The 23260-nt window shown below is 39.2% G+C and overlaps 1 protein-coding gene across 3 annotated transcripts in view; it reads right to left on the reverse strand.

The window, feature by feature from the left end:
- Ccdc25 (coiled-coil domain containing 25) overlaps positions 1-23260 on the reverse strand; it is a 34863-nt gene that overhangs the window by 5673 nt on the left and 5930 nt on the right. For 2 of the 3 annotated variants that reach the window (XM_027927092.2, XM_027927093.2), the window contains exons 3-7: positions 22014-22053; positions 17357-17408; positions 10551-10626; positions 5961-6064; positions 5546-5748 (exon numbers count right to left, since the gene is read on the reverse strand). In XM_027927092.2, coding sequence (XP_027782893.1) covers positions 5546-5748; positions 5961-6064; positions 10551-10626; positions 17357-17408; positions 22014-22053 — 475 coding nt within the window. Of the gene's footprint in view, positions 1-5545; positions 5749-5960; positions 6065-10550; positions 10627-17356; positions 17409-22013; positions 22054-23260 lie in introns of those variants that run through there. The other variant, XM_027927097.2, reaches the window with a different exon arrangement.

A 23260-nucleotide genomic window follows, 5' to 3' on the forward strand; every position in this document is an offset into this window, starting at 1 on the left:
CATGACGTGATTAGCAAGAAGACATATATGAAATTGAGCATAGGATCGACATAAAAAGATTCAACAAGTATTTAAGGAGAAATAAACTATCACAAAAAGGTCACCAGGGAAAGTGTTAATATATAATACTAGTTTTTAAAAAAGGAATCTATAGGAAACAGAGTGGCTGGAGGGGAGGTTAAGGCAAGAAGACCAATTAACAATATAAGTATCTGTCATTTACTAAATATCCTTTTTTCGTAGGAAATTAGTTAAATTTCATTAGGAAATAAAGTTAAGTGCTTCATAAATCAGTGCTAAGCCCACAACCACATTATAAGGCAGCAGTATTATACTGAATCAGAGGCAGGAAAGATGAAGATGGGCTTTGAGCCCAGGTCTGCCTCCTAAACTCCCACTTCTACCATCACATCCAGCCTACTGCTACCTGAAACTGATGGCATGATCTACTATGATAACAGCTACAGCGGCAAGAGAGAGAAACAGGAGAGGAATGAATGATTTGAAAAAAAGGATGATTTGAAAAAAGAATGCTGGGGCGGAGGAGGAGGCGGAGGAGGCGGGAGCTGAGCGGGGCGGGCGGCGGCGGCGGCGGGGCCCGAGCCCGAGAAGATGGCGGTGCGGAAGAAGGACGGCGGCCCCAACGTGAAGTACTACGAGGCCGCGGACACGGTGACCCAGTTCGACAACGTGCGGCTCTGGCTCGGCAAGAACTACAAGAAGTATATACAAGCTGAACCACCTACTAACAAGTCCCTGTCTAGTCTGGTCGTACAGTTGCTACAATTTCAGGAAGAAGTTTTTGGCAAACATGTCAGCAATGCACCGCTCACTAAACTGCCGATCAAATGTTTCCTAGATTTCAAAGCAGGAGGCTCCTTATGCCACATACTTGCAGCTGCCTACAAATTCAAGAGTGACCAGGGATGGCGGCGTTACGATTTCCAGAATCCATCACGCATGGACCGCAATGTAGAAATGTTCATGACCATTGAGAAGTCTTTGGTACAGAATAATTGCCTGTCTCGACCTAACATTTTTCTGTGCCCAGAAATTGAGCCTAAATTGCTGGGGAAATTAAAGGACATTATCAAGAGACACCAGGGAACAGTCACTGAGGATAAGAACAATGCCTCCCATGTTGTGTATCCCGTCCCAGGGAACCTAGAAGAAGAGGAATGGGTACGACCAGTCATGAAGAGGGATAAGCAGGTTCTTCTGCACTGGGGCTACTATCCTGACAGTTATGACACATGGATCCCAGCCAGTGAAATTGAAGCATCTGTGGAAGATGCCCCAACTCCCGAGAAACCTAGGAAGGTTCATGTTAAATGGATCCTAGACACAGACTCCTTCAATGAATGGATGAATGAGGAAGATTATGAAGTAAATGATGACAAAAACCCTGTCTCTCGCCGGAAGAAAATTTCAGCTAAGACATTGACAGATGAGGTGAATAGCCCAGATTCAGATCGAAGGGACAAGAAAGGAGGGAATTATAAGAAGAGAAAGCGCTCCCCCTCTCCTTCACCAACCCCAGAAGCTAAGAAGAAAAATGCTAAAAAAGGGTATGCCGACCCCTAACCTGCCGCCACTTTCACTGTTCTTTCCACACCATGTCAAAGGAAAAATGGATAAATCCCTTTCTATAATCCCTGGGCCCTGACCTGTGTATGCCATAACACTACAGCTGTACTGAAAGAAATAGATGAGATTTTTAGGGGCCCAGTTGTTAGTTCTAGTCCCAGCCACCAGTAAGTTTAAAAGAGGTCTTAATCACCAAATAAAAAGGCTTTGCCATCTCCCATCAAAAAAAAAAAAAAAGAAAAAGAAAAAAGAATGCTGCAAATGAGAACAATGAGAAGATGTGCTTGATCTGAGACACGCTGCACCTCATCTGAAGTGATGGTGTTGACACAAGTCAACACAACTTGCAGACAGTGAAAACTGAAAATCTGAAGGAAAGACGGGTTCAAAACATGGTTAAAGAGAACAAGCTGGGAGGCATCCAGAGAGATTAGTTGATGCTGTAGAATTCAATGGCTTCCATATGAATAATCAAAACAGGCAAGATCAACAAGTGCATAAACACAAAGAGAAGATACACGATTAAAAGAAAACGTGGTTAGAGCAGAGCAGCTCAATCCTGGCTGCATTTAAATCACTGTGAAGATCAGAACATACTCAGTGAAAGGAAAGCAAGGAACCAGGAGACGGGCAAGTGAGAGATGAAAGATGGAGACCAGGCAGAGATACACACAAGAGTTTGGTTTGTCAGAGCTGACAAATAAAGGCACATCTCTCCACAGATGGAGAAGAGGCCCCGAGATGTTTGGGTGTTCAACTTTTGTGGGGTAGGGGTTTGGAGTTGTAGTTGTGGCACTATGGGATAGGCTCAGGGATGGTTGCATCAGAGCTCGGGAGGTGGTATTAGCATGGGATTGGCTTAGGTCGATGGCACCATGGGCTTTCCAAAGTCAAGGGGTTGTGTTCTTCTGGGATTGGCTTAGTGTTATGGTACCATGGGGTAGGTCAATAATGGGGTTGGGGCGAGTTTCGGTAAGAGTAAGCACAGGAAAGCAAACATTTAAGATGGCTGCTCGAACGTTAAATCAATACCCTATACCCAGGTGCTCAGCTGTGGGAATCTACAACCCAGCTGAAGAATCGCTGGTTAGATTTCATATCTATCTTAAAGTACCACACAAAGTCATTTTTCTAGGCCACACATTTACTCTGAGCTCCATTGCATTAATCCAAATGCCCCTCTGACATCTTTCTGGATGCCTCAAAGGTATCTTCAGATTCTTAAGTCTGTATCTAACTCATGGTCTGCATACCTACCCAAACAATTTCTTGCCCATTGGTTCCTAACTCCAAGAATGGCATTATTTTCTACTCCACTTCAAACCAAAAACATAGGAGCCATTCTTAGCCCCTTCCCTCAACCCAACCTATAATCCAATCATATCATTTTATCATTGCTCCTCTCCACTTCCATATCACCACCACAGTCCAAGATACCATCACCTGTGATTCCAACATCTGCCAGTGGCTTGTGTCTGGCCTATCCACACCCACTCTGGTTCCTTTTATAATCAGATCAGTAAAGTGACCTTACCAAAAATTACTGTATTACCTGTTATGGTTTGGATGTGAGGTGTCTCCCAAAAGCTCAAGTGTGAGCAATGCAAGGTTTAGAGAAGTGATTGGGTCATGAGAGTCTTGACCCACTCAATGAATTAATCCTCTGATGGGATTAACTGGGTGGCCAGGTAGAGTATGGCTGGAGAAGGTGGGTATTGGGGGTATGGCTTTGGGATGTATATTTTGTCTTTGGTATGTGGAGTCTCTCTCTGCTTTTTATTCCCCCATGATGTTCTGCCTCACTTAAATCCCTGAAGAATGGAGCTGGCTGTCTATGGACTGAGACCTCTGAACCTCAAATAAAATTTTTCTTCTCTACAATTGTTCTTATTTGTTTATATGTGGTGCTGAGACTGGAACCCAGTGCCTCACACATGCTAGGCAAGTGTGCTACCACCGAGCCACAACCTCAGCCCACATCCATGTCTCTAAACACAATGATGGTAGACCTTAAAGGGCACAAAAAGCCATGTTTTCAATTTTCCCTATTCCAAACTAAGAACAAAAAGAACTAACTACTATAAATCCTGCATCACTCAGAATTCAAATGTTCTCTGCATTGATGGTGTTGATAATTTTTCTTTTACTCACAACACAAAGAAGACTCACAATTTTAAGCCATATAATACATTTAAATGTATTCATTAGTTTGACTCATGTTAGCAAATTATAACTCAGGATAACATTTCCAGAACTCTCTATTTTAAATGACCTCATCACCCTTTCTTAGCAGAACCCCCAACAGGAACACATGCAACTAATAAGTAATGGCACATGATGGTAATACTACACTCTGATCCAATAACCTTTGTAAGATCGCATGACACGCCAATGAACTAGGTAATGACGTGGCAAGACAACTGATTTCTTATTTATACCATTCCCAAAGGCAACATATGTTCTCAATATCTCTTTATTTATTTATTTGGTATACCTATCACAAATAATACCTATGAAAAATCTACCAGTTCTATGACTAGATGTCACAAGATTGACTTCCCTTAACTAAGAAAAATGAGAGGACTATTTAGGAATAGAAGTATATATTTATATAGATTCAGTGTGATAGGCAGGATGACGCCTCCCAGAAGGGTGGGGAGACTGAGGCAGAGGATAGAAAGTTAGAGTCCAGCCTGAGCAACTTAGTGGGGCCTTACACAACTTAGTGAGACCCTGTCTCAAAATAACAAATATAAAGGACTCGTAATGTAACTCAGTGGTAGGGCACCCTGAGTTCAGTGCCCCTACTCCTTTCTCAATCCCTATCTTACAATGTCCACATCCTAATCTCTAAAACCTTGTATGGCAATAGACTTTGTAAGTGTGACTAACAACCTTAAAGGGAGATTCTCATGGATTATATGGGTGGTCCAATCTAGTTGTATCACTCCTTCAAACCAGAGAAAGCATTGGTCAGAGAGGGAAAAGTGACACTGGCTTTGAAAATGGAAGAAGGGGCCATAAGCCATGGAATATGGGCAGCCTCTAGAAGGCAGAAGAGGAAGGAGATTTTCCTCTAGAGCCTCCGGAAAGGAATATAGCCCTTCACACCTTGACTTTGGCCCAGTGACAACTTCACTGGACTTCTGACCTATGCAATTATAAAGTAGTAAATGGCTCTAAGCAACTAATTATGTGGCACCTTGCTACAGAACCAACAGAAAACTGATGTAGTCAGTATTCTCATGGCCTTGGTACTTCAAGAGCCAAAGTGTATTTTAACTGTTGTTTTAAAATGCAGACCATTGGAGCAGTCTCATCACATTATTACTTTAAACTTTAAAAACATAGAAAAAAGTTTTAAAAAACAGTTTTCAGAATTTCTAGAGCTGGCCTTTTGAGCCAAGACAACTGTATTTGAAATGCACAGAATCAATATTAAGTACTTCTTTTAGGGGTGGGGATGTAGCTCAGTGGTAAGAGTACTTGCTGACATGTGTGAAGCCCTGGGTTCAATCCCAGCACCAGCCCCCACCACCAAAAAAAAAAAAAACACAAACCCAAACTTACAGCATCTTTTCCTCTTTGAAAAACTTACAAACTAAACTCTAAAGAAAACCTATGATTGATTACTTAGTAAAATGTTATTTTATTTCATATACTCTCATATCCTACCTACCTCCATAAAATGACAATTCATTTGATCAACAAGTAAATATATATGCTTTCACTCATTTAAAGTTCTGAGCTATACATCTTTGATCTACCAATTTTTCTTTCTTTCTTTTTTTGGGTAATGCCGGAGATTGAACCCAGGGCCTTGTGCATGCGAGGCAAGTACTCAACCAACTGAGCTACATCCTCAGTCCTAATTTATCATTCTTAACCATTACTCCATGGTCAAAATCAGCAACAAACAATCTTTGGGGTCAGCATCAATGAGACATCTCTAACATACCTAAGTTCATCCATCTCCCTCTTCTTCTTCATTTCTTCTTTTTCTCTCCTTTTCATTTCCTGAATTTGGGCTTTTTTCTCATTTCTCTCTTCCCGGTCTCTGCTTTCCTTCTCTGCAGCTAGGTCTGGAAACCGCTCCAATTTGGTCTTTTCTAATCGGTTCAGTATCTCATTCACTTTTTTCTCCACCGTCATAATTTTTACCTGAGAGAGAGACAGGGGAAAGTACTGACTCTTTATTATTGTTCTTTTCTCCCAGAAGAGGGGTAAGGCTTTCCAGGGGTTTGGCAACCCAGTTTAACTCCCCTAGGAAACATGTATCATGCTCGGCCCTCAATAACAGTAGAGTCACACAGAATAGGTGGGTATCCACTCAGTGTCAGGATGCGCCTCCTGCAGTGGTGCCAAACACTTACATCCTTCTGCCTGTGAAAGCCTATCTGCCCCACATCCATGTCAGCTGTTTTCTTCAGGTTAGACCACGGCGTATATACCACATTAACGTTGTTCATCTTGCAGCCTGCCAAGAGAGACTGTCTTCAACACGCAGGCAGGATGAGACTGAGCAAGGTACCCCCGCACCCACTGCAAACTGCGATTATCCATCCCAGGAAATGGCTTAGGATCAACAAACCTCCTACTGTTTCAAACCACAAAATGCTTTACAAAAACCACCCATAAAAGGCAAATGGTATTAAACAAAACACAACCATAAGTATTACCATGGTATACCATATATTTTATATACATACATTTTATATATATAAATAAAATGAGGTAATGACTGTATCAGTTTTTATTTCAGTCACTGAAAATCTAAGAAAATTCCATACACATACACACACACACTCCCTTCCCAATCCCTATCCCAGGATGTCCACATGCTAATCTCTAAAACCTTATATGGCAATAGACTTTGTTGTATGATTAACAACCTTAAAATAGGAAGGTTATCATGGATTATATGGATGGTCCAATCTAGTTGCATCATTCCTTCAAATCAGAGAAAGCAGTGATCAGAGAGGGAAAAGTGATACTGGCTTGGAATATGAGCAGCCTCTAGAAGGTAGAAAAGGAAAGAGATTCCTTTTACTAAACAAGGGACCATGGATTAGATCCAAGGACTTTGGAAAACTTCCCAAAATAGACAGTAAAATTTATCATGTGTAATTTTTTTTTTTTTGGAGAGAAAAAGACCCAAGAAAGTTTCCTCAGATTCTCAAAGGAGTCCTTGAGTCAGTAAAGGTTAGGAAGCAATACAAAGACATGGCCTGGGATTCCAGAGACCTGGACTTTATCCTGACAGTACCACAAACTAGTTGTGCCACTTTGAGAAAGTCCCCATAGCTTTCTGAACCTCGTCTGAAAATAACACCACCACCTCCACCACAGGGTGCCCTCTACCCCAGCAGCTCTGAGAATCACAGGGGATTCGCTGGTCTGCTGCTTCCCACCATCCTTCCACATCAGATAGCTGTAGACTTTACTGTTTAAATTCCTGTATTCATTGGAGAAGGCTAATGAACAGCACCTTACCAAGTGGTCAAAGTCGACATCACTGAAAATGAGGCAAAACGAAATCATGTTCTGCTTCACTGAAATGTGCAAAACTCTAATTGTTCAAAAATGCATACTGTAATTCTAATCAAGAGGGTACATCAGACAAACCCAAACTCTGGGAAACTATAGAACATTTCTACTCATTAAAAGTCAAAGTATTGATAGAAAAAGAGGTACCTCCAGATTCAGGAATTTTTAAAAGAGGCTAGATAAAAGAACAGTAGTAGAACCACTGACAAAACTTATATATGAACTATATATCAGAAAACAGTGGTTTGTTTGTTTTCAGTACTGGGATTGAATTCAGGGCCTTGCACATGCTAGGCAACTGCCCTTTTTTATTTTGAAGGGTCTCATTAAGTTGCCCAATCAGCCTTGAACTTGCAACCCTCCTGCCTCAGCCTTCTGAGTAACTGGGATTACAGGCGTGCAACACACCACACCCTGCCAGATAACAGTATGCTATCCATGTTAAATTCCCTGAATTTGATCACTGTAATGCAGTTACTTAAGATGATGTCCTTGGCCTGGCTTTCTTTCTTTCTTTCCCTCTCTCTCTCTCTCCCTCTTTCTTTTTGGTACCAGGATCGAACCTGGGTGTTTAATCACTGAGCCACATCCCTAGCCCTTTTAAATATTTTACTAGAGACAGGGTCTCACTGAGTTGCTTAGGGCCTTGCTATTTGCTGAGGCTGGCTTTTGAACCCATGACCCTACAGCCTCAGCCTCCTGAGTCGTTGGGATTATAGGAGTGAGCCACCACAGGTGGTAATGTCCTTGGTCTTAAGAGTTACATGTTGAAGGGTCATAATGTCTGTAATTTTCCTTCAGATGGCCCAGCTATAAAGTTAATGATGAGCTGAGTGCAGTTGCACACACATGTAATCCCAGCAACTTGAGAGGCTGAGGCAAAAGAAACACAAGTTTGAGGCCAGCCTCAGCAATTTAGCAAGACTCCATCTTAAAATAAAATTAAAAGAGTTGGGAATATAGGTCAGTAATAGCATGCCCCTGGCTTCAACCCACAGTACCACCAAAATTTTAAAAAATAGTTGATGATAAGAATGAGATACATAAAAAGCAAATAAATATGCAAAATTTAAAAACTGGTGAAGAGCATATGGGCTAGATATGTTTTCTGGTTGTATTTGTCTTGAAACTTTTCTGTAGTTTTGAAGATTTCTTTCAAAATAAAAAGTTAAAAAAAAAAAAAAGAAGAATCGCCATGTGCAAGGCACATGATACAAACATGGGTCAGACAATGGACCTGCCTTCTGAGACCCTAAAAGGGGGGAGATAAGTACATAAATAACTCCAAGGCTACCCAGAGCTGAAGAGGGGATAGGCATCACCACAAAGGTACCCAGAGCTTCAGACTGACAAAAGACTCAAGTCAGTCAGCCTCATTACAGTGCAAGAGCTCTGAGATCTTTGACAAATTTCTTATTACTCTGTAAGGTCAGTTCTCTCACCTGCAACATAAAAATGATATCATCAAGCTCAATAAGGTTGATAAACAATTTGTCAAGTTTCAGCACAGGGTCAGTCCTGTAACTAATACTCCATCAATGATTATATTATTTACTACACCTGCAGTGGGGGTCTTAAACCTTAGCTGGGATCTGCTGGTGTGATACTGAGGAAGACAGATGTCTAAGGAGTGCAGAGGAAACAACAAAAGCAAAGGCAGGAGGGTGGAAAACAGCAACTAGGCTGGATGCCATCTTGAGCCTGGACTGAATTGTATAGGCAAGGGGAGTCACAAAAACTTTCTAATTTTGGGGAAGTTTTATCTGGTAAGATTTGCCAGGTGATACAGAATGAGCTGACCTATGGTTCTAGACCTAGAACTCAGAACAGGTTAATTCTATAGTAACAAACAAGTTTAATCCCCACTCCCGTGGCAATTATCCAGGGAGGAAATATTGTAACTACACAGTGCCACAAGTGGAGTATCCTCAGCAGATCTTATAGCAAAGACCATTTGTTCATTCCTTAGCAGAACTGAATTATGAAAGTGAGGTCCTGGGGCTTAGGTTCTTTCTCTGCTAGGTGAACTATCACCATGGAAGATTGAGGAGGAGACAGAAGAGTAATTCAGTGTCATGACCCTACCTTCCTTTGTTTTCTCTACAACTAGTAAACTATAAAGATTCTAAGAAAAAAGAGGATGAGCCAAGAATACGGAGTCCACAGAACGTTTTTGAACAAAGGTGCATCTGCTAGCCAGGGGCATGGGAAGGGACAAGAATTTGTGAAGAAGGTTGGAATAGAGGGAAAAGGTAATGACTGTTTCAATTTTTACTTCAGTCACTGAAAATCTAAGAAAATTCCATTCTCATAAAAAATAAAATGTCCTCAAACTCTTTATAATTTGTTGATTTAAGGAGTTGAAATCAGTGGCTCCACAAGGAAGAAATTCTACCCTCTTTGGCCAAGTAGCTAATTTGTTATTAAGGTTGTCCAAGTTAAGATTCAAGAAACATAGATTCAGTGATGGGGAAGGGAGATGGTTGCACAGCTCTTGTCCTATAAATGCCATCCCCTGGTCCCTTTACCAGCTATACAACTGCCCCATGTTTATCTTTTACCCAAACTGTATTTCTGTCCACATCGCTCAATTTCATATCAAACCAAAGTTACCTCTATCCTATCCCCTATCTAGGTATATGTCCCACACCTAAAATCTTATTAACTAGCTTAAACATTCTCAGCAAACCACCCCCTCCAAGCTCCCCCTCCTAACTGTAACCCTTACCCCAATAATCTTTTTTTTTTGGGGGGGGGGGCGGCGAGAGGTCTTTACTATTACATTAAATTTTATATAGTAGAAACAAGTACCAAGCACAGTACTCCAGGCCATTCCTAAAACATTTAGGATAACTGTCCCCAACAGATGCTACAAAAAGCTTTATAAAAATAGTGATATTCAGGGATCATTCCAGAACAACTAAGATTCTCTGGAGAGAAGAGATAATAAGATCAACTGACTTGGAGAAAGGAAAAAAATATGTAAGCGGAGGAGGAAAAAAAAGAAAAAGTAGGAAAATATCATTTAGAGATTCTAGTTTCAGAATCTAATGACAAATGATTAAAACAAATATCTACCTTAAAAATAAAGCCAAAAGACACATCTCTCTTGCTTAGCTATCAACATTACCAAATTTCCAAGTCTTTTTACAAATAACCTTAGGGGTAGGCAGATTCAGATGTCCTACTTTCTATTTAAGGTAAGGAAAAGAGCTGACTTAAAACAGTAAAAATTTGAAGGGCAGGGAGATAAACTTTTAGTTCTTTGACAGAGAGCAAAACTGCCACCCACTATAAAGATATAATCTGCTAGTCCTTTGATGCAAACCAAAGTCAACTGCATGTTCTCTAAGATGTAATCTATTTCAGACACAGAAAGTCAATGCCAATTCAAAAAATACTTTAGGAAAACTGACCTTGAATGCTATTGGCCTTCACAAGGTGGGCACAGTCCATCAGCACTTCCTTTGGAATGTCTTCTATTTTCTCTCCCTGAAACACAAAAGTAATCAAATGGTCCATTCCCTTGGTTCTGACAGATACTACAGCACTTAAACAGTATTTCTGCCTTGCTTGCTAGGCTTGAGTTTATTACAAGTAGGGGTTCTTCAATTACATTACAGAACACTGAAAAGCAAAGTAAATTTTCTATGTCCATCATGGGAATATTTATTTAAATTAAGAGAAGACAGTAATATGGAAAAAATAAATCATAGTTATATCAAAACATTAACTGTAATTATGTCTGAGTAATATCTGCTCTCTTCTTATTCTTCTGGAAACCGTGTGGAAAAAGGCGCCTATTTTTTTAAATTATTATTATTTTTATTGGTTCTACTTAGTTGTACATGACAGCTGAATGCATTTAATTCATTGTACACAAATGGAGCACAACATTTCAATTCTCTGGTTGTACATGGTATAGAGGTGCACCATTCGTGCAATTATACATGTACCTAGGGTAATGATGTCCATCTCATTCCACCATCTTTCCTACCCCCATAACTCCTCCCCACCCTGGCCTTTGCCCAATCCAAAGTTCCTCCGTTCTTCCCATGCCCCACCCCCATCACAAATCAGCATCTACTAACCAGAGAAAATATTTGGCCTTTAGTTTTTTGGGATTGGCTTACTTCACTTAGCATAATATTCTCCAATTTCATCCATTTACCTGCAAATGCCATAATTTTACTCTCCTTTAATGCTGAGTAATAATCCATTGTGTATATATACTACAGTTTGCTATAAACATTGGTGTGGCTATGTTTTTTTTAACATTATTCTTTAGTTGTAGGTGCACACAATACCTTTATTTAATTACCCAGTGCCTCACACATGCCAGGAGAGTGCTTTTCCTCTGAGCCACAACCCCAGCCCCGTCATTGGGATTTTAATAGGAATTGCAGTAAATCTGTATAACAGTTTTAGTAGTATGGCCATTTTGACAATATAAATTCTGCCTATCCAAGAGCATGGGAGAACTTTCCATCTTCTAAGGTCTTCCTCAATTTCCTTCTTTAGTGTTCTGTAGTTTTAATTGTAGAGGTCTTCCACCTCTTTTGTTAGATTGATTCCCAAGCATTTTATATTTTTTGAGGCTATTTTCAATGAGGTAGTTTTCCTAATTTCTCTTTCAGTAGATTCTTCACTTATGTATAGAAATGCATTTGATTTATAGGTATTGATTTTATATCCTGCTACTTTGCTGAATTCATTTATTAGTTCTAGAAGTTTACTGGTGGAATTTCTTGGATATTCTAAATATAGAATCATGTCATTGGCAAATAGTGATAGTTTCAGTTTTTCTTTTTTTATGCGTATCCCTTTAATTTTTGTTGTCTGATTGCTCTGGCGATGGTGCCTATTTTTGACAACCCAAACTCTTGCTGGTTGAATGAAGTCCCTATAATCCCTCTGAAAAAGATAACTCAAGAGTTCTTGTGGGTTTTCTAACCCCAAACATAATTAGGAACAAAATGTCTGTGCTAGAACTTAGCCACTCACTGTGAAGGAGAAGTAACACAGATAAGATCAATCCTTTTTTATCTACAAAACCTATATTAAATTAAAGAGCAATTCAAGATAGCAAAAATATATCCAAGGTAAGAGTAAGTGGATATCAGTTCAGTACTGGCTCCTATTTGGTATGAGATTACAGAAACACCTGTTTGAGAATGAATGTTCCACCTAACTAAATATAGGGATAAATTAAACTCCTTCCATTCTGTTACTCAAACTTTCATTTTTTTTTTTTTTTTGGCCCTAGGGATAGAACCAGGGGTGCTTTACCATGAAGTTACACCCCCAGTCCTTTTTACTTTTTAAGATAGGGTCTCACTAAGTTGTCCAGGATGGCCTAGAACTTGCAATCTTTCTGAGTTGCTAGGATTACACGTGTGAGCCATCAAACTTGGCAATTTTTTTTTCATTTTAATTGTTTTAAATGGGAACTTCTTAAACATATAAATTTTGGCCCAGAGTAAGTAATCTAATTTTGTCACTACTTTCAAGCACATCTCATTCCATTACAAGACCATTTAAATACAGGATTTTGCAATAATATCTTATTAACTCAGTATCTTCATCATTAATATTGATCATTATACTGGGTTATAATAACATTAATTAAATACACAGACATTTACTCCATGATTTTTTTTAAAAAAGCTGCCATTTTGAGTGCCCACTATGTTCCAGGTACAGTAAATAGTCCTGTGAAATAACCTCACCCTGCCAATGAAGAGAATGAATCTTAGTGAAGTTAAGTAGCAAGACCAAGGTCTGGTAGGTGATGGAGCTGAGAGATGATACTGTTTTAAAGCTATACTCTAAAACCAAACCCCAGGCTTGGGTTGCTTACAGAGTTCTAGCAGCACCATACAGTTCCTTGGTCCTTGATGTCAAGCTATGACCCAATATGTCTCCTTACTATCTGTGGCTGTCGCTATTCCTAAAAAGTCATCTCCTATCCTTATTTTGCTACTTCCAATATTATATGAACAAAAAAGGGCTGAGGTTGTGGCTCAGTGGTAGAGCGTTTGCCTAGCATGTGCAAGGCCCTGGGTTGGATCCTCAGCACCTCATAAAAAATAAATAAGTAAAATAAAGGTACTATGTCTAACTACAACTAAAAAACAAATATTAAATTTAATAATATGAACAAAAAGAAAAAAATCATCCAATTTAGCACTCTGCATAAAGTCAGAGGAAGTGAGCTCAAAGTGTCCAAGTACTTTCAATATGTGAAGGCCAGAATTTTGATGATAGGTTTTGTGCCATCAGTTAATGGAGAAACCTCTAGGTAGGTGTGTTAAGGTCTGTAAACAAGTCAGGATGGTGCCTGGCATTTTGCCAGAGGGAGTGGTTTGAGAAGTAACACCAGCGAGCCATTAAGTGTGGAGATTTCTTATTGGTTGACTGCTGTATCTAGTTTATGTTAATTAAGATAAGCTGTGTGGAATGTATAAATACCCCTCCTGTCCTACAATAAAGGGCTCCCACTCCTGCTGTATCAATCTATACAAGTTGTTCGTCACCCCCCCCCCCCCCCCCCCCCCCGGTTATTTTGCTGCAGCCGGACTGTGGCATAGGTGAGCTTTTTCTGTGTGAGACTATAAAAGAGCACTGCTGAATATCCATGATTCAAGGTATGGGTTGAATTCAATTAAATTTAACAAAAACAACAATGAATGCATATAGTGCTTCGCATATGACATGAGACATTCTAAGTGCTTTAAGACAGACTGGGCCATTTAGTCCCCACAATGATTCAACAAGTTGGCCCCTCCCATAATGGAGGAAATAGGCAGTCAAGTAATGTGCTCAAAGTCACAAGGTTAGTAAGCTGTAGAGCCAGTATTCAAATCCAGCACTTTGGCTCTGGCTGGGTTGCAACCACTTAGCCTTGTACATCTCCAATACATATTTGGTAGCTACCAAGTACCAGGGACTAATCAGTCCTCAAAAAATCAACAATGCTAGGCACAGTCGTGCATACCCATAATCCCAGTGATTCAGGAGGCTGAGATAGAGGATCGAGGCCAGCCTCAGCAATTCAGTGAGACCCTAAGCAACTTAGAGAAACCCTGTCTTGAAATAAAAGAGGCTGGAATATGGCTCAGTGGTTAAGCACCCCTGGATTCAATCTCTGGTACCAATAAAAACAAAACAAAAATCAACAGTACAAGTAAAAATTGGGCACAAGTTTAACCCTGCTGTAAATTCAGAAGTTAGTATTTTAGCCATCGTGTACTTATTAAAATAGGGTTTATATATACATATTTTGTTGTTGTTGTTATAAAACCTAAAAAGTTTTTGGAAAAAAACTATGGATAGCAAACAGCATTTTAAACTAGCACAATACTCTGAGGGCCATTTAGCAAAAAGGATTTTACTACCAACCTAGATGCCCTTCAACAGACGAATGGATAAAAAAAATGTGGCATTTATACACAATGGAGTATTACTCTGCATTAAAAAATGACAAAATCATAGAATTTGCAGGGAAATGGATGGCATTAGAGCAGACTATGCTAAGTGAAGCTAGCCAATCCCTAAAAAACAAATGCCAAATGTCTTCTTTGATATAAGGAGAGTAACTAAGATCAGAGTAGGGACGAAGAGCAGGAGAAGAAGATTAACATTTAACAGGGATGAGAGGTGGGAGGGAAAGGGAGAGAGAAGGGAAATTGCATGGAAATGGAAGGAGACCCTCAGGGTTATACAGTGGAGGGGGTAGAGAGAGAGGAGGGGAGGGGAGGGGAGAGGTGGGGAGGGTGGAGGATGGGAAAGGCAGCGGAGCACAACAGACACTAGTATGGCAATATGTAAATCAATGGATGTGTAACTGAGGTGATTCTGCAATCTGTGTATGGGGTGAAGGTGGGAGTTCATAACCCACTTGAATCAAAGTGTGGAATATGATATGTCAAGAAATTTGTAATGTTTTGAACAACCAACAATAAAAAATTAAAATTAAAAAAAAATAATAATAAAAAAAATAAAAAAGAAAAAAAAAGGAGTTTACTGAAATATATATATCTTTTGACCCAATATTTCCATTTCTAAAAATTAATCTAAGAAACTAATTCAGAAGAAGAACAGAAAGTAGCTCATATAAAGGTAGTTCTTATTAGGAATTCATAATGCTGACAAACTGTAAATAACTATGTTCTGATAAAGATTTCATATTAATTGTGGCATATGATCAATGCCATGTAGCCAGTCAGAATAATAAATATGAAAAATAATACAGAAACATGAAAAGGTCCATAAGCTGTCACTTAAAAAGTAATACAATCAGCCAGGACAAGCCAGGATAGATTCAGATTGAGGAAAAAAGAGAAGGACATCACATTACTGGAAGGGTGGCAGAAAAAAAGCAATATATATGTAACTTAGGAAAGCGATGTTTTGATGAAAACTACTGGACAAAAAGACAAAACTATCTGCACACCAAATACTCTAACAGATAGTGTTGTTTCTCAAGTGGATGGATATAGGTTAGCAATTCTGAAACCAGCTATGCATATACTGTAGTCAAATGAATAAGTGGAAGGAAGATGGTGACAGCCAGGCTTCTCACTGCTGCAGATAAGCACATGGGGAAGGCTAGAATGAGCCCAGATTAGTCACAGGAAGCAATATGTGTTCAGGTTTACCTTAACATTGACATGATGAAGAGATAGAAAAACGATGATAGCAGATACGAGTACATACACAGATTCATGGACAGACATTTCCTAGTTCTGTCAGTTGGGAGGAGCTAGAGCAACAACAATCTAGAAGCAACAAGCACACCCAGAGCCCAGATCTTCATTTTGAAATATCATTCACCAAGATTCCTTGTAGAAATGACTGATTGTACATCCAGGGCAGGAATAATACAAGGTGTGCCTGCAGCATCTCATAGGGACAAAAGGTAAGGAAGTGCTCAAAATGGGGAGCTAAGCAGGCACATCATGGGCAACAGTAACACAGCACCAAAACATAACCCAATGTATAAAAGAAACAAGAGTCCACACTGATGCAAATAAATGGGGGAAAAGACAAATCTTCCTTCCAGAACTCCAAATAAAATATGTAGATGCTCTGTATTCTAGAAAGTGAAACTTAATTCTTTCCCTTGCCCCACTGAGTAGGAGTTGGGTTTAGTGCATTGCTAGAAATGGGGAGAAAAGCAGCTTCACAGTGGAGCAATCTGGCATACACTACCCTGGCAGGTAACTGAGACTCACAGGATCAGTGATGAATCATGTCAGTGAGTGCACCCCCTGATGTAATTAATGAGCAGAGCAACTCCCTCTGTGGTTCTCTTACCCCAAACCTATAACCTCAGTCTAGTCATGAGAAAAACATCAGAAAAACTCAGATCAAGTGAGATTATACAGAATCCCTGATCAAACTGTCAAGGTCATGAAAAATAGGTAAAGAGTGAGAAAATATCACAAACCAGGAGACAGAGCAGATGTGACTACTAAATGCAATGTAGTACCCTAGACTGGATCCTGGAACATGAAAACAACATTAACAGAAAAACTGATGAAGTTCAAATAGAGTCCAGAGTTGAGCTAATAGTAATATATCAAGGTTGGCTTCTTAGTTTTGACAAATGTACCTTGTTAATACAAGATGGAAATGATAAGGAAAACTATATGGGAACTCTCTATACTATGTTCACAATGGTTCTATAAATCTAAAATTACTCCAAAGTGAAAAGTTGGGAAATATACATACATACATATGTGGATGTATATACCCTGTGATTCAACTATTCGAAGTATGTGAATATTTGGAATATTCATATATCCATTTCCATGAATGAGTGGAAAAATAGTGTAGTATATTACAAGGGAACATTAAATCTCTTTTCCTTTATATTATAAGGCAAAAGAACCACATGAGCCTAAGAAAAAGGAACCACTGGAGCAGACAGAAAGTCTGGTGGTATCCAACTAACAGAAAGAGCTTGCAAAGTGGACACTCAACACACCGGAACCATCAGGACAAGGCAATGCTTCTACGTGGGAAATATGTAGTATGGCCCCTTCACAGTCTCAGAAATCACCTAGAATTTTCCAGTAATTTTCTGAGTCATGGGGAAGGCCTAGATTTTGAAACATTTATTATTTCAAGTAATTTAACAGCAGAAAAAGAATAAAGAATAAGATATGATGTTTAACACTGAAGAAAAAGTAATGAATCCATGTTTAAATTCAGTTACCTTATGTAATCGAAGGTATACGTGAGCTGAAGAGAGTTTGTCCACATGAAACCTACAAAGAATGAAAATCACTTTTAGCAAGAGATATGAGATAACCATCTCCTTGGTCACTTGCATTTAAAGCATTCCATTCCCAAACTGTATTCACTCAGGGCCTACCACAGGCCATGGGAGTTAAGCCACCGTGTGTGGTTAAGTGCCAAGATGAGTAAGATAATAAATATTAAATGCCCTGAGAAAAGTGATTCTTCAAGTGATAAAAAGAGCTTTCTGTGATCAAAGTGTTCATGGAAGAAATAAGATTTGGCTGGCCCCTGACTGAAGCACACACAGGACTAAAAGGAAAAACAGAAAAAGAAATTACAGATGAGAGGAGAAGGGAATGACAGAAGTTGCTGAGACTCCAATGTTGCCAGCCTGGGAGATCTGCAGGACCACAGACTGGAATAGCCTGGAGCATTCTGAGTTTCAAACAATGACAAAACAGCCACAAGTGAATGTCAAGTACAGATTTGGAAAAATTAGGTAAGGTCTAAAGTCAGTAAGCTCAGATTAACAAATTCATCCAGCCCTATACTCCAACAATGACACTAATATGTGTCCTCAGGATGAACACTGTCTTTATGGCATTGTCTAAAAAGCATTCAGGATATCTCTAATCCCAGTGTCATAAATCAATCTTTCATTAAGGCTCTAAAACCCATCAATTTAATTAAATTCTTTAAAACTGATGTGACATTTTGGGATACTGTATTTTTCAAGTTCACAGGTCAACAAAGTCAACTCTCACTTTACAACACCCAGAGAAGCCTCCAAAGTCCTAATATCAAACAATAAACAAGGTAATGCATGATTACATTTTGTGATTCTGTTAACTTTTGTCCTTACTTTTCCAGAGTAAGTGTTCAATAAAACCTATCATTAAATCTCATTTTATATTTTGCTAGATATTTTCTTAGCATCAATTTTTTTTTTGTGGGGGGAGGAAAGGTACCAGGGATTGAACTCAGGGACACTCGACCAACTAAGCCACATCTCCAGCCCTATTTTGTATATTATTTAGGGACAGGGTCTCAATGAGTTGCTTAGCGCCTCGTCATTGCTGAGGCTGGCTTTGAACTTGCGATCCTCCTGCCTCTACCTCCTGAGCTACTGGGATTACAGGCGTGGGCCACTGCACCTGGTTACCTCCTCATCTTCTTTCAGAATCCTAGAAAAATCTGCACTACTAACCAAGTCCAACTGAGAAACACCTTCTCCCATTCTAACTGTCAACAGCTTTTAAGCCAGTTCTCTATTTACAATTCCTTCCTATATACTCAAAATAGCTAGGTTGTTTTCTGATTTTTCTTCTTCTTCTTTTTTTTTTTTTTGTGGTGTTGGGGATTGAATCCAGGCCTTGTGCATTCAAAGGAAGCACTGTACCAACTGAGCTATATCCCCAGCCCTTGTTTTCTGATTTTTCTTTAAGGTCTCTGATATGAAATTTTGCCAAAAGAAATACCCAAACAATTCAATATATAGTTATTAAGTTCACACATAATAGTCAAAGTACCAAAAAACACAGGAGTATCACAGCCAATATATACCAATTTCAGGTTTGTATATAGCAAGTGCACTGCTACAAAGGGTGGGGGAATAGACAGAACTTTGGGGCTTTGATGAAATGTTGGGGGGGGGGGGAATTATTTTAAGCAAGTTTTCTTTAAAATTCCTTCCCAAATGCTCACTTAAAGTTTAAATTATGCCCACTAGTTCCTCTTCATATCTTCCTGTTCCTGATTAACTCCTGCTGCCCTTCACCAAATACAGACTAGAAATTTCACTAAGAGAGTATCAATAACTCAAGGGAACATAGATGCAAAGCCCCACAAGTGAGGACACTAAATTCCTTAGTGAGGTCTGTGAAAACCCTGCTCATTAGGCATTCTGGAGGCAGTAAATGTACACTGTTTCTATTTTTCTCATTTAAAATATAATCTAGTTCCATTCTCACTTAATCCTAGGAAAATTCTTTGCTTAAAGGAATCTCAGGAGGTTTTCTGGAATAGAATCAGATATTGACAGCCACATAGGTAAAGTCGCAAATATTTCATCAAAGTGAACCAGTGTTAAAATCTACCCTGGAAGGTAGAGCAACACAGAATCACTCTTGGCACTCCCTAGAAGACTGCCAGGCTGACATGAACCGGAATGGGTCTTGAGTTTTGGGCCTATTTCAACTCACATCAGTTCTCAAATAACTTATGAAAATAAAAGTCAATCATGTCTAACCATAGTCACTAACCTCTAGACTATTAAAGAGGGTCAAAACAGGGCTCTAGGAATCTATAGACAATAATTTGACACACACAACCTTGATGAAATTAAAAATTCAAGTCATAATTTATTGAGTGTCAGCTGTAAATTAGAAATTTCTCTTCCACTTGAAATGACTTTTATGCTGCAACTGAACCTATAACATTTTTATGCTGATATTTATGTCTCAAAGTTGATATGCTAAAAATGTACAGCAGGTAAGCTATCTAACAGGCATAGTCATTCTAATTTCCTTGAGAGAGTCTGGAGATCTTTGAGCTTTAAGGACAACAGAAACTATTCCAGCTGGGGGTGACAGGGCAGAGGTGCACAGAGCAGAGATAAGAAGAAACTGGTTATTGGGCAGAAACATCTGGGGGGAATCACTTCTAGAAGGGCAGAGACCTAGTCAATTAGGAAGTCAACAAATATTTATTAAACATCTACTACATGTTAGAACCTATGCTCTGTACCAGGGACACAACAGTTAACAAAGCAGGTAGATTGCTGTCTTCATGGAGCTCAGTCTAGGGTCCTTGGAAGGTAGGCAATACTCAACCTAAAAGTTCTCAGCAGAGTAAACCACCCACCTGAGGTAAGGGGGCACTAAGCAGAGTCTAACCTGATGACACATCTGAGTTCAGATAACAGGACATTGTGCTGGGATAGATTTTCCTTTTAAGTCTTTAAAATTTCTCATGTTCCTTGGACTTCTTGGATCCTTGGTATGGATTTTATAGAAAGTAGATAGAAGGACATGTCCACTGGGGATATGAACTGGCCTCTTCATGAAGCCAGAGAGAAAACCCTCCAGGGAGTCCCTTCACACAGGCAGGGGTGTGAGCATAGCCACATCTGGGGGTGGCTTTAGTTAGACTCTATGCAATATTTCTGTTGTTAAATACTCAATGCTATATACCTTATTAAAAATTCAGCCAGGCATGGTGGTGCTGTAATCCCAGAGGCTTAGGAGGCTGAGACAGGAAGATTATAGCCTCAGCAATTTAGCAAGGGCCTAAGTAACTTAACAAGACCATCTCAAAATAAAACATAAAAAGGGATAGGAATGTGGCTCAGTAGTTAAGTGTCCCTAAATTTAACTCCAGGTACCAAATAAATAAATAAATAAACTCTTCTAAAACATTGGAACTTAAATGCTATCACTCTGAGGAATTAAATGAAGAGTCTAAGCTCACATTTATAAAAAAGAAGTCTAGAGAGAGCTGTAGGAATGGCCTGGGGGAAGAAAAAATAACCAGAAGCCAAAAGAGTTGCACCGTGAGGGAAAACAGACCTGTTCAGTTCATCTTAACTTTGATTTCCTCATCTGAAAAATGAGTATAATAGCAATACTTATCTCACAGTATCACTGAGAAATAAAGTATTAACAGAAGTAAACACGTCACAGTATTTAGGATATAGATAAGTGCTTGAAAAATATCTATTATTACTATCATATCAAAGTAAATAGGATATGAGAAACAGATCTTTAGGACCAATATTTGGTACCAGATGTTACAAGCTGGGGATACCCCACTAAACAGGCATGAGTAGGCTCTGAGAGAGAGAGATTATGAGGGTCAAAGTGAGTGGTGGAAGCTGGAGATGGAAAAGGAAAGAAACTGACTGAGAGAACGGTAGGAGACAGAGAGAGAGACAGACAGACAGACAGAGAGAGCATGCGCGCACCGAAAACCTGTGTACTTTTCAAAAGGACTAGGTCTGTGTGGAAGAAAAGTACTCATAGGATTCTAACAGAGAAAGAGAAAATTCAGCTAAAATGAAGGAGTCCTTTTGTTCATTTTTTTTGGTCATTGTTTTCTTTTAGGACTGGGTTTAATGAGCAGCAAAATGAATGATCTTGGAGAGAAGCTAAGAAAATATATATTATTTAAACAGTTTCCACAAATAATATTGGAAAGAAGGGACAGGGGTAGATCAAAACAGGGCTAAGATCATCAGGGAGGACAAAAGGAGCCCATCTGTTTCCTTTAATGCTGGACCAGGTCAGACGCAGCTTGCAGTCCACTGACATAGATGCCTGTTTCTTTCACTGCGTCTTGGGAAAGTCTTATCCCTCTACTCAATGGGTCTGAACAAGTGTGGTATCTTAGTAACTTGCCACAAGGTGACCAACAGGCAGTAAAAGGAAGCCTATGTCCTGAAGGCCTTTGCTCTCAGGCCTGAGATCAAACCCCAAGCCAGTTCACATGGTCATTATAAACGAAGGGAACCAGCCTTGTCACAGAACACACATAAACAAAAATACAAAGCACAAATTCTAGTGACAGGAGCAGGGTGGCAGGCCACACCTAAGAAGATAAACAATCCATAAAGCAGAATCAAAACTGTTACTTACCAAATATCTTCAGGCCAGCCATACTTTATCAGATCTTCATCTATAGTAAGATAAAAGAGAACACAGAAAAGTTAAAATAGAAAGTTTTTACAACTGGACAATATAAACTGCATAATTTTTAATACTTCTTTTCAGTATTAGGTATTAAACTCATGGGCACTTGACCACTGGGCCACATCCCCAACCATGTTTTGTATTTTATTTAAAGACAGGGTCTCACTGAGTTGCTTGGCGCCTTGCCATTGCTAAAACTGACTTTGAACTTGCGATCCTCCTGCCTCAGCCTCCCAAGCTGCTGGGATTACAACCGTGTGCCACTGTGCCCAACTAATTTTAATACTTTTAATCTGATGCCCAAAGATATTTCTATTAGAAGATAACAAAAGTAACACTGGTAAATCAGAGCAGCTGAGAATTTAAATGGCACTCTAGAAAACTGATTCACTGTAAAAATACAGCTTCGCTAAAACTTCAAAGAACTGATTGCATTTTAATTATTTAAGAAAAAAATAACTCAATCATATAAATATAGAAAAATCAGTAATAAAATATCACAAGTATAAAAAGAAATTTAAAATCATCTAAAGTTATGTCACATGGTGGAAATAAAATACCATGGAAAAAGGTGAAAGGGTGAAAAGTATTTGTTTTGGGTAGAGTTTGGAACATGGCTTTTGGACGTACAGGGCAGGGAGCTGATGTTTTGCTTTTTGCTGTTTGTTTGATTAGAAGCAACAATAAATATTTATTATTTTAGTTCTTTTTTTTCTGCAATGCATAACAGATAAGCGAAGAGAACATGACTATAAAAAGAAACTGAAACGTAATACAAATAAAGGAATAGAAGCTGATATTTTTATCATTACACTAACATTCTATTACTATTTGACCTTTTTTTTTTGGTACTGGGGACTGAACTCAGGGGCACTCAACCACCGAGCCACATCCCCAGCCCTATTTTGTATTTTATTTAGAGACAAGGTCTCACTGAGTTGCTTAGTGCCTCGCTTTTGCTGAAACTGGCTTTGGACTCCTGATCCTCCTGTCTCAGCCTTCCAAGCCGCTAGGATTACAAGCCTGTGTCACCACGCTGGGCATTATTTGACTTTTTAAATTAAATATGTGGTAAATAAAAATAAGATTCTAAGAACTTTTTAGAAAACAACCACTACAGAAAGGTTGTGTTAGTATACACTTCTAATAGCTATATTAATAATTAGGAATAATTGTGTTTTTTATACAACGGT

Source organism: Marmota flaviventris, chromosome 3, assembly GCF_047511675.1.
Source record: "Marmota flaviventris isolate mMarFla1 chromosome 3, mMarFla1.hap1, whole genome shotgun sequence".
Lineage (NCBI taxonomy): Eukaryota > Metazoa > Chordata > Mammalia > Rodentia > Sciuridae > Marmota > Marmota flaviventris.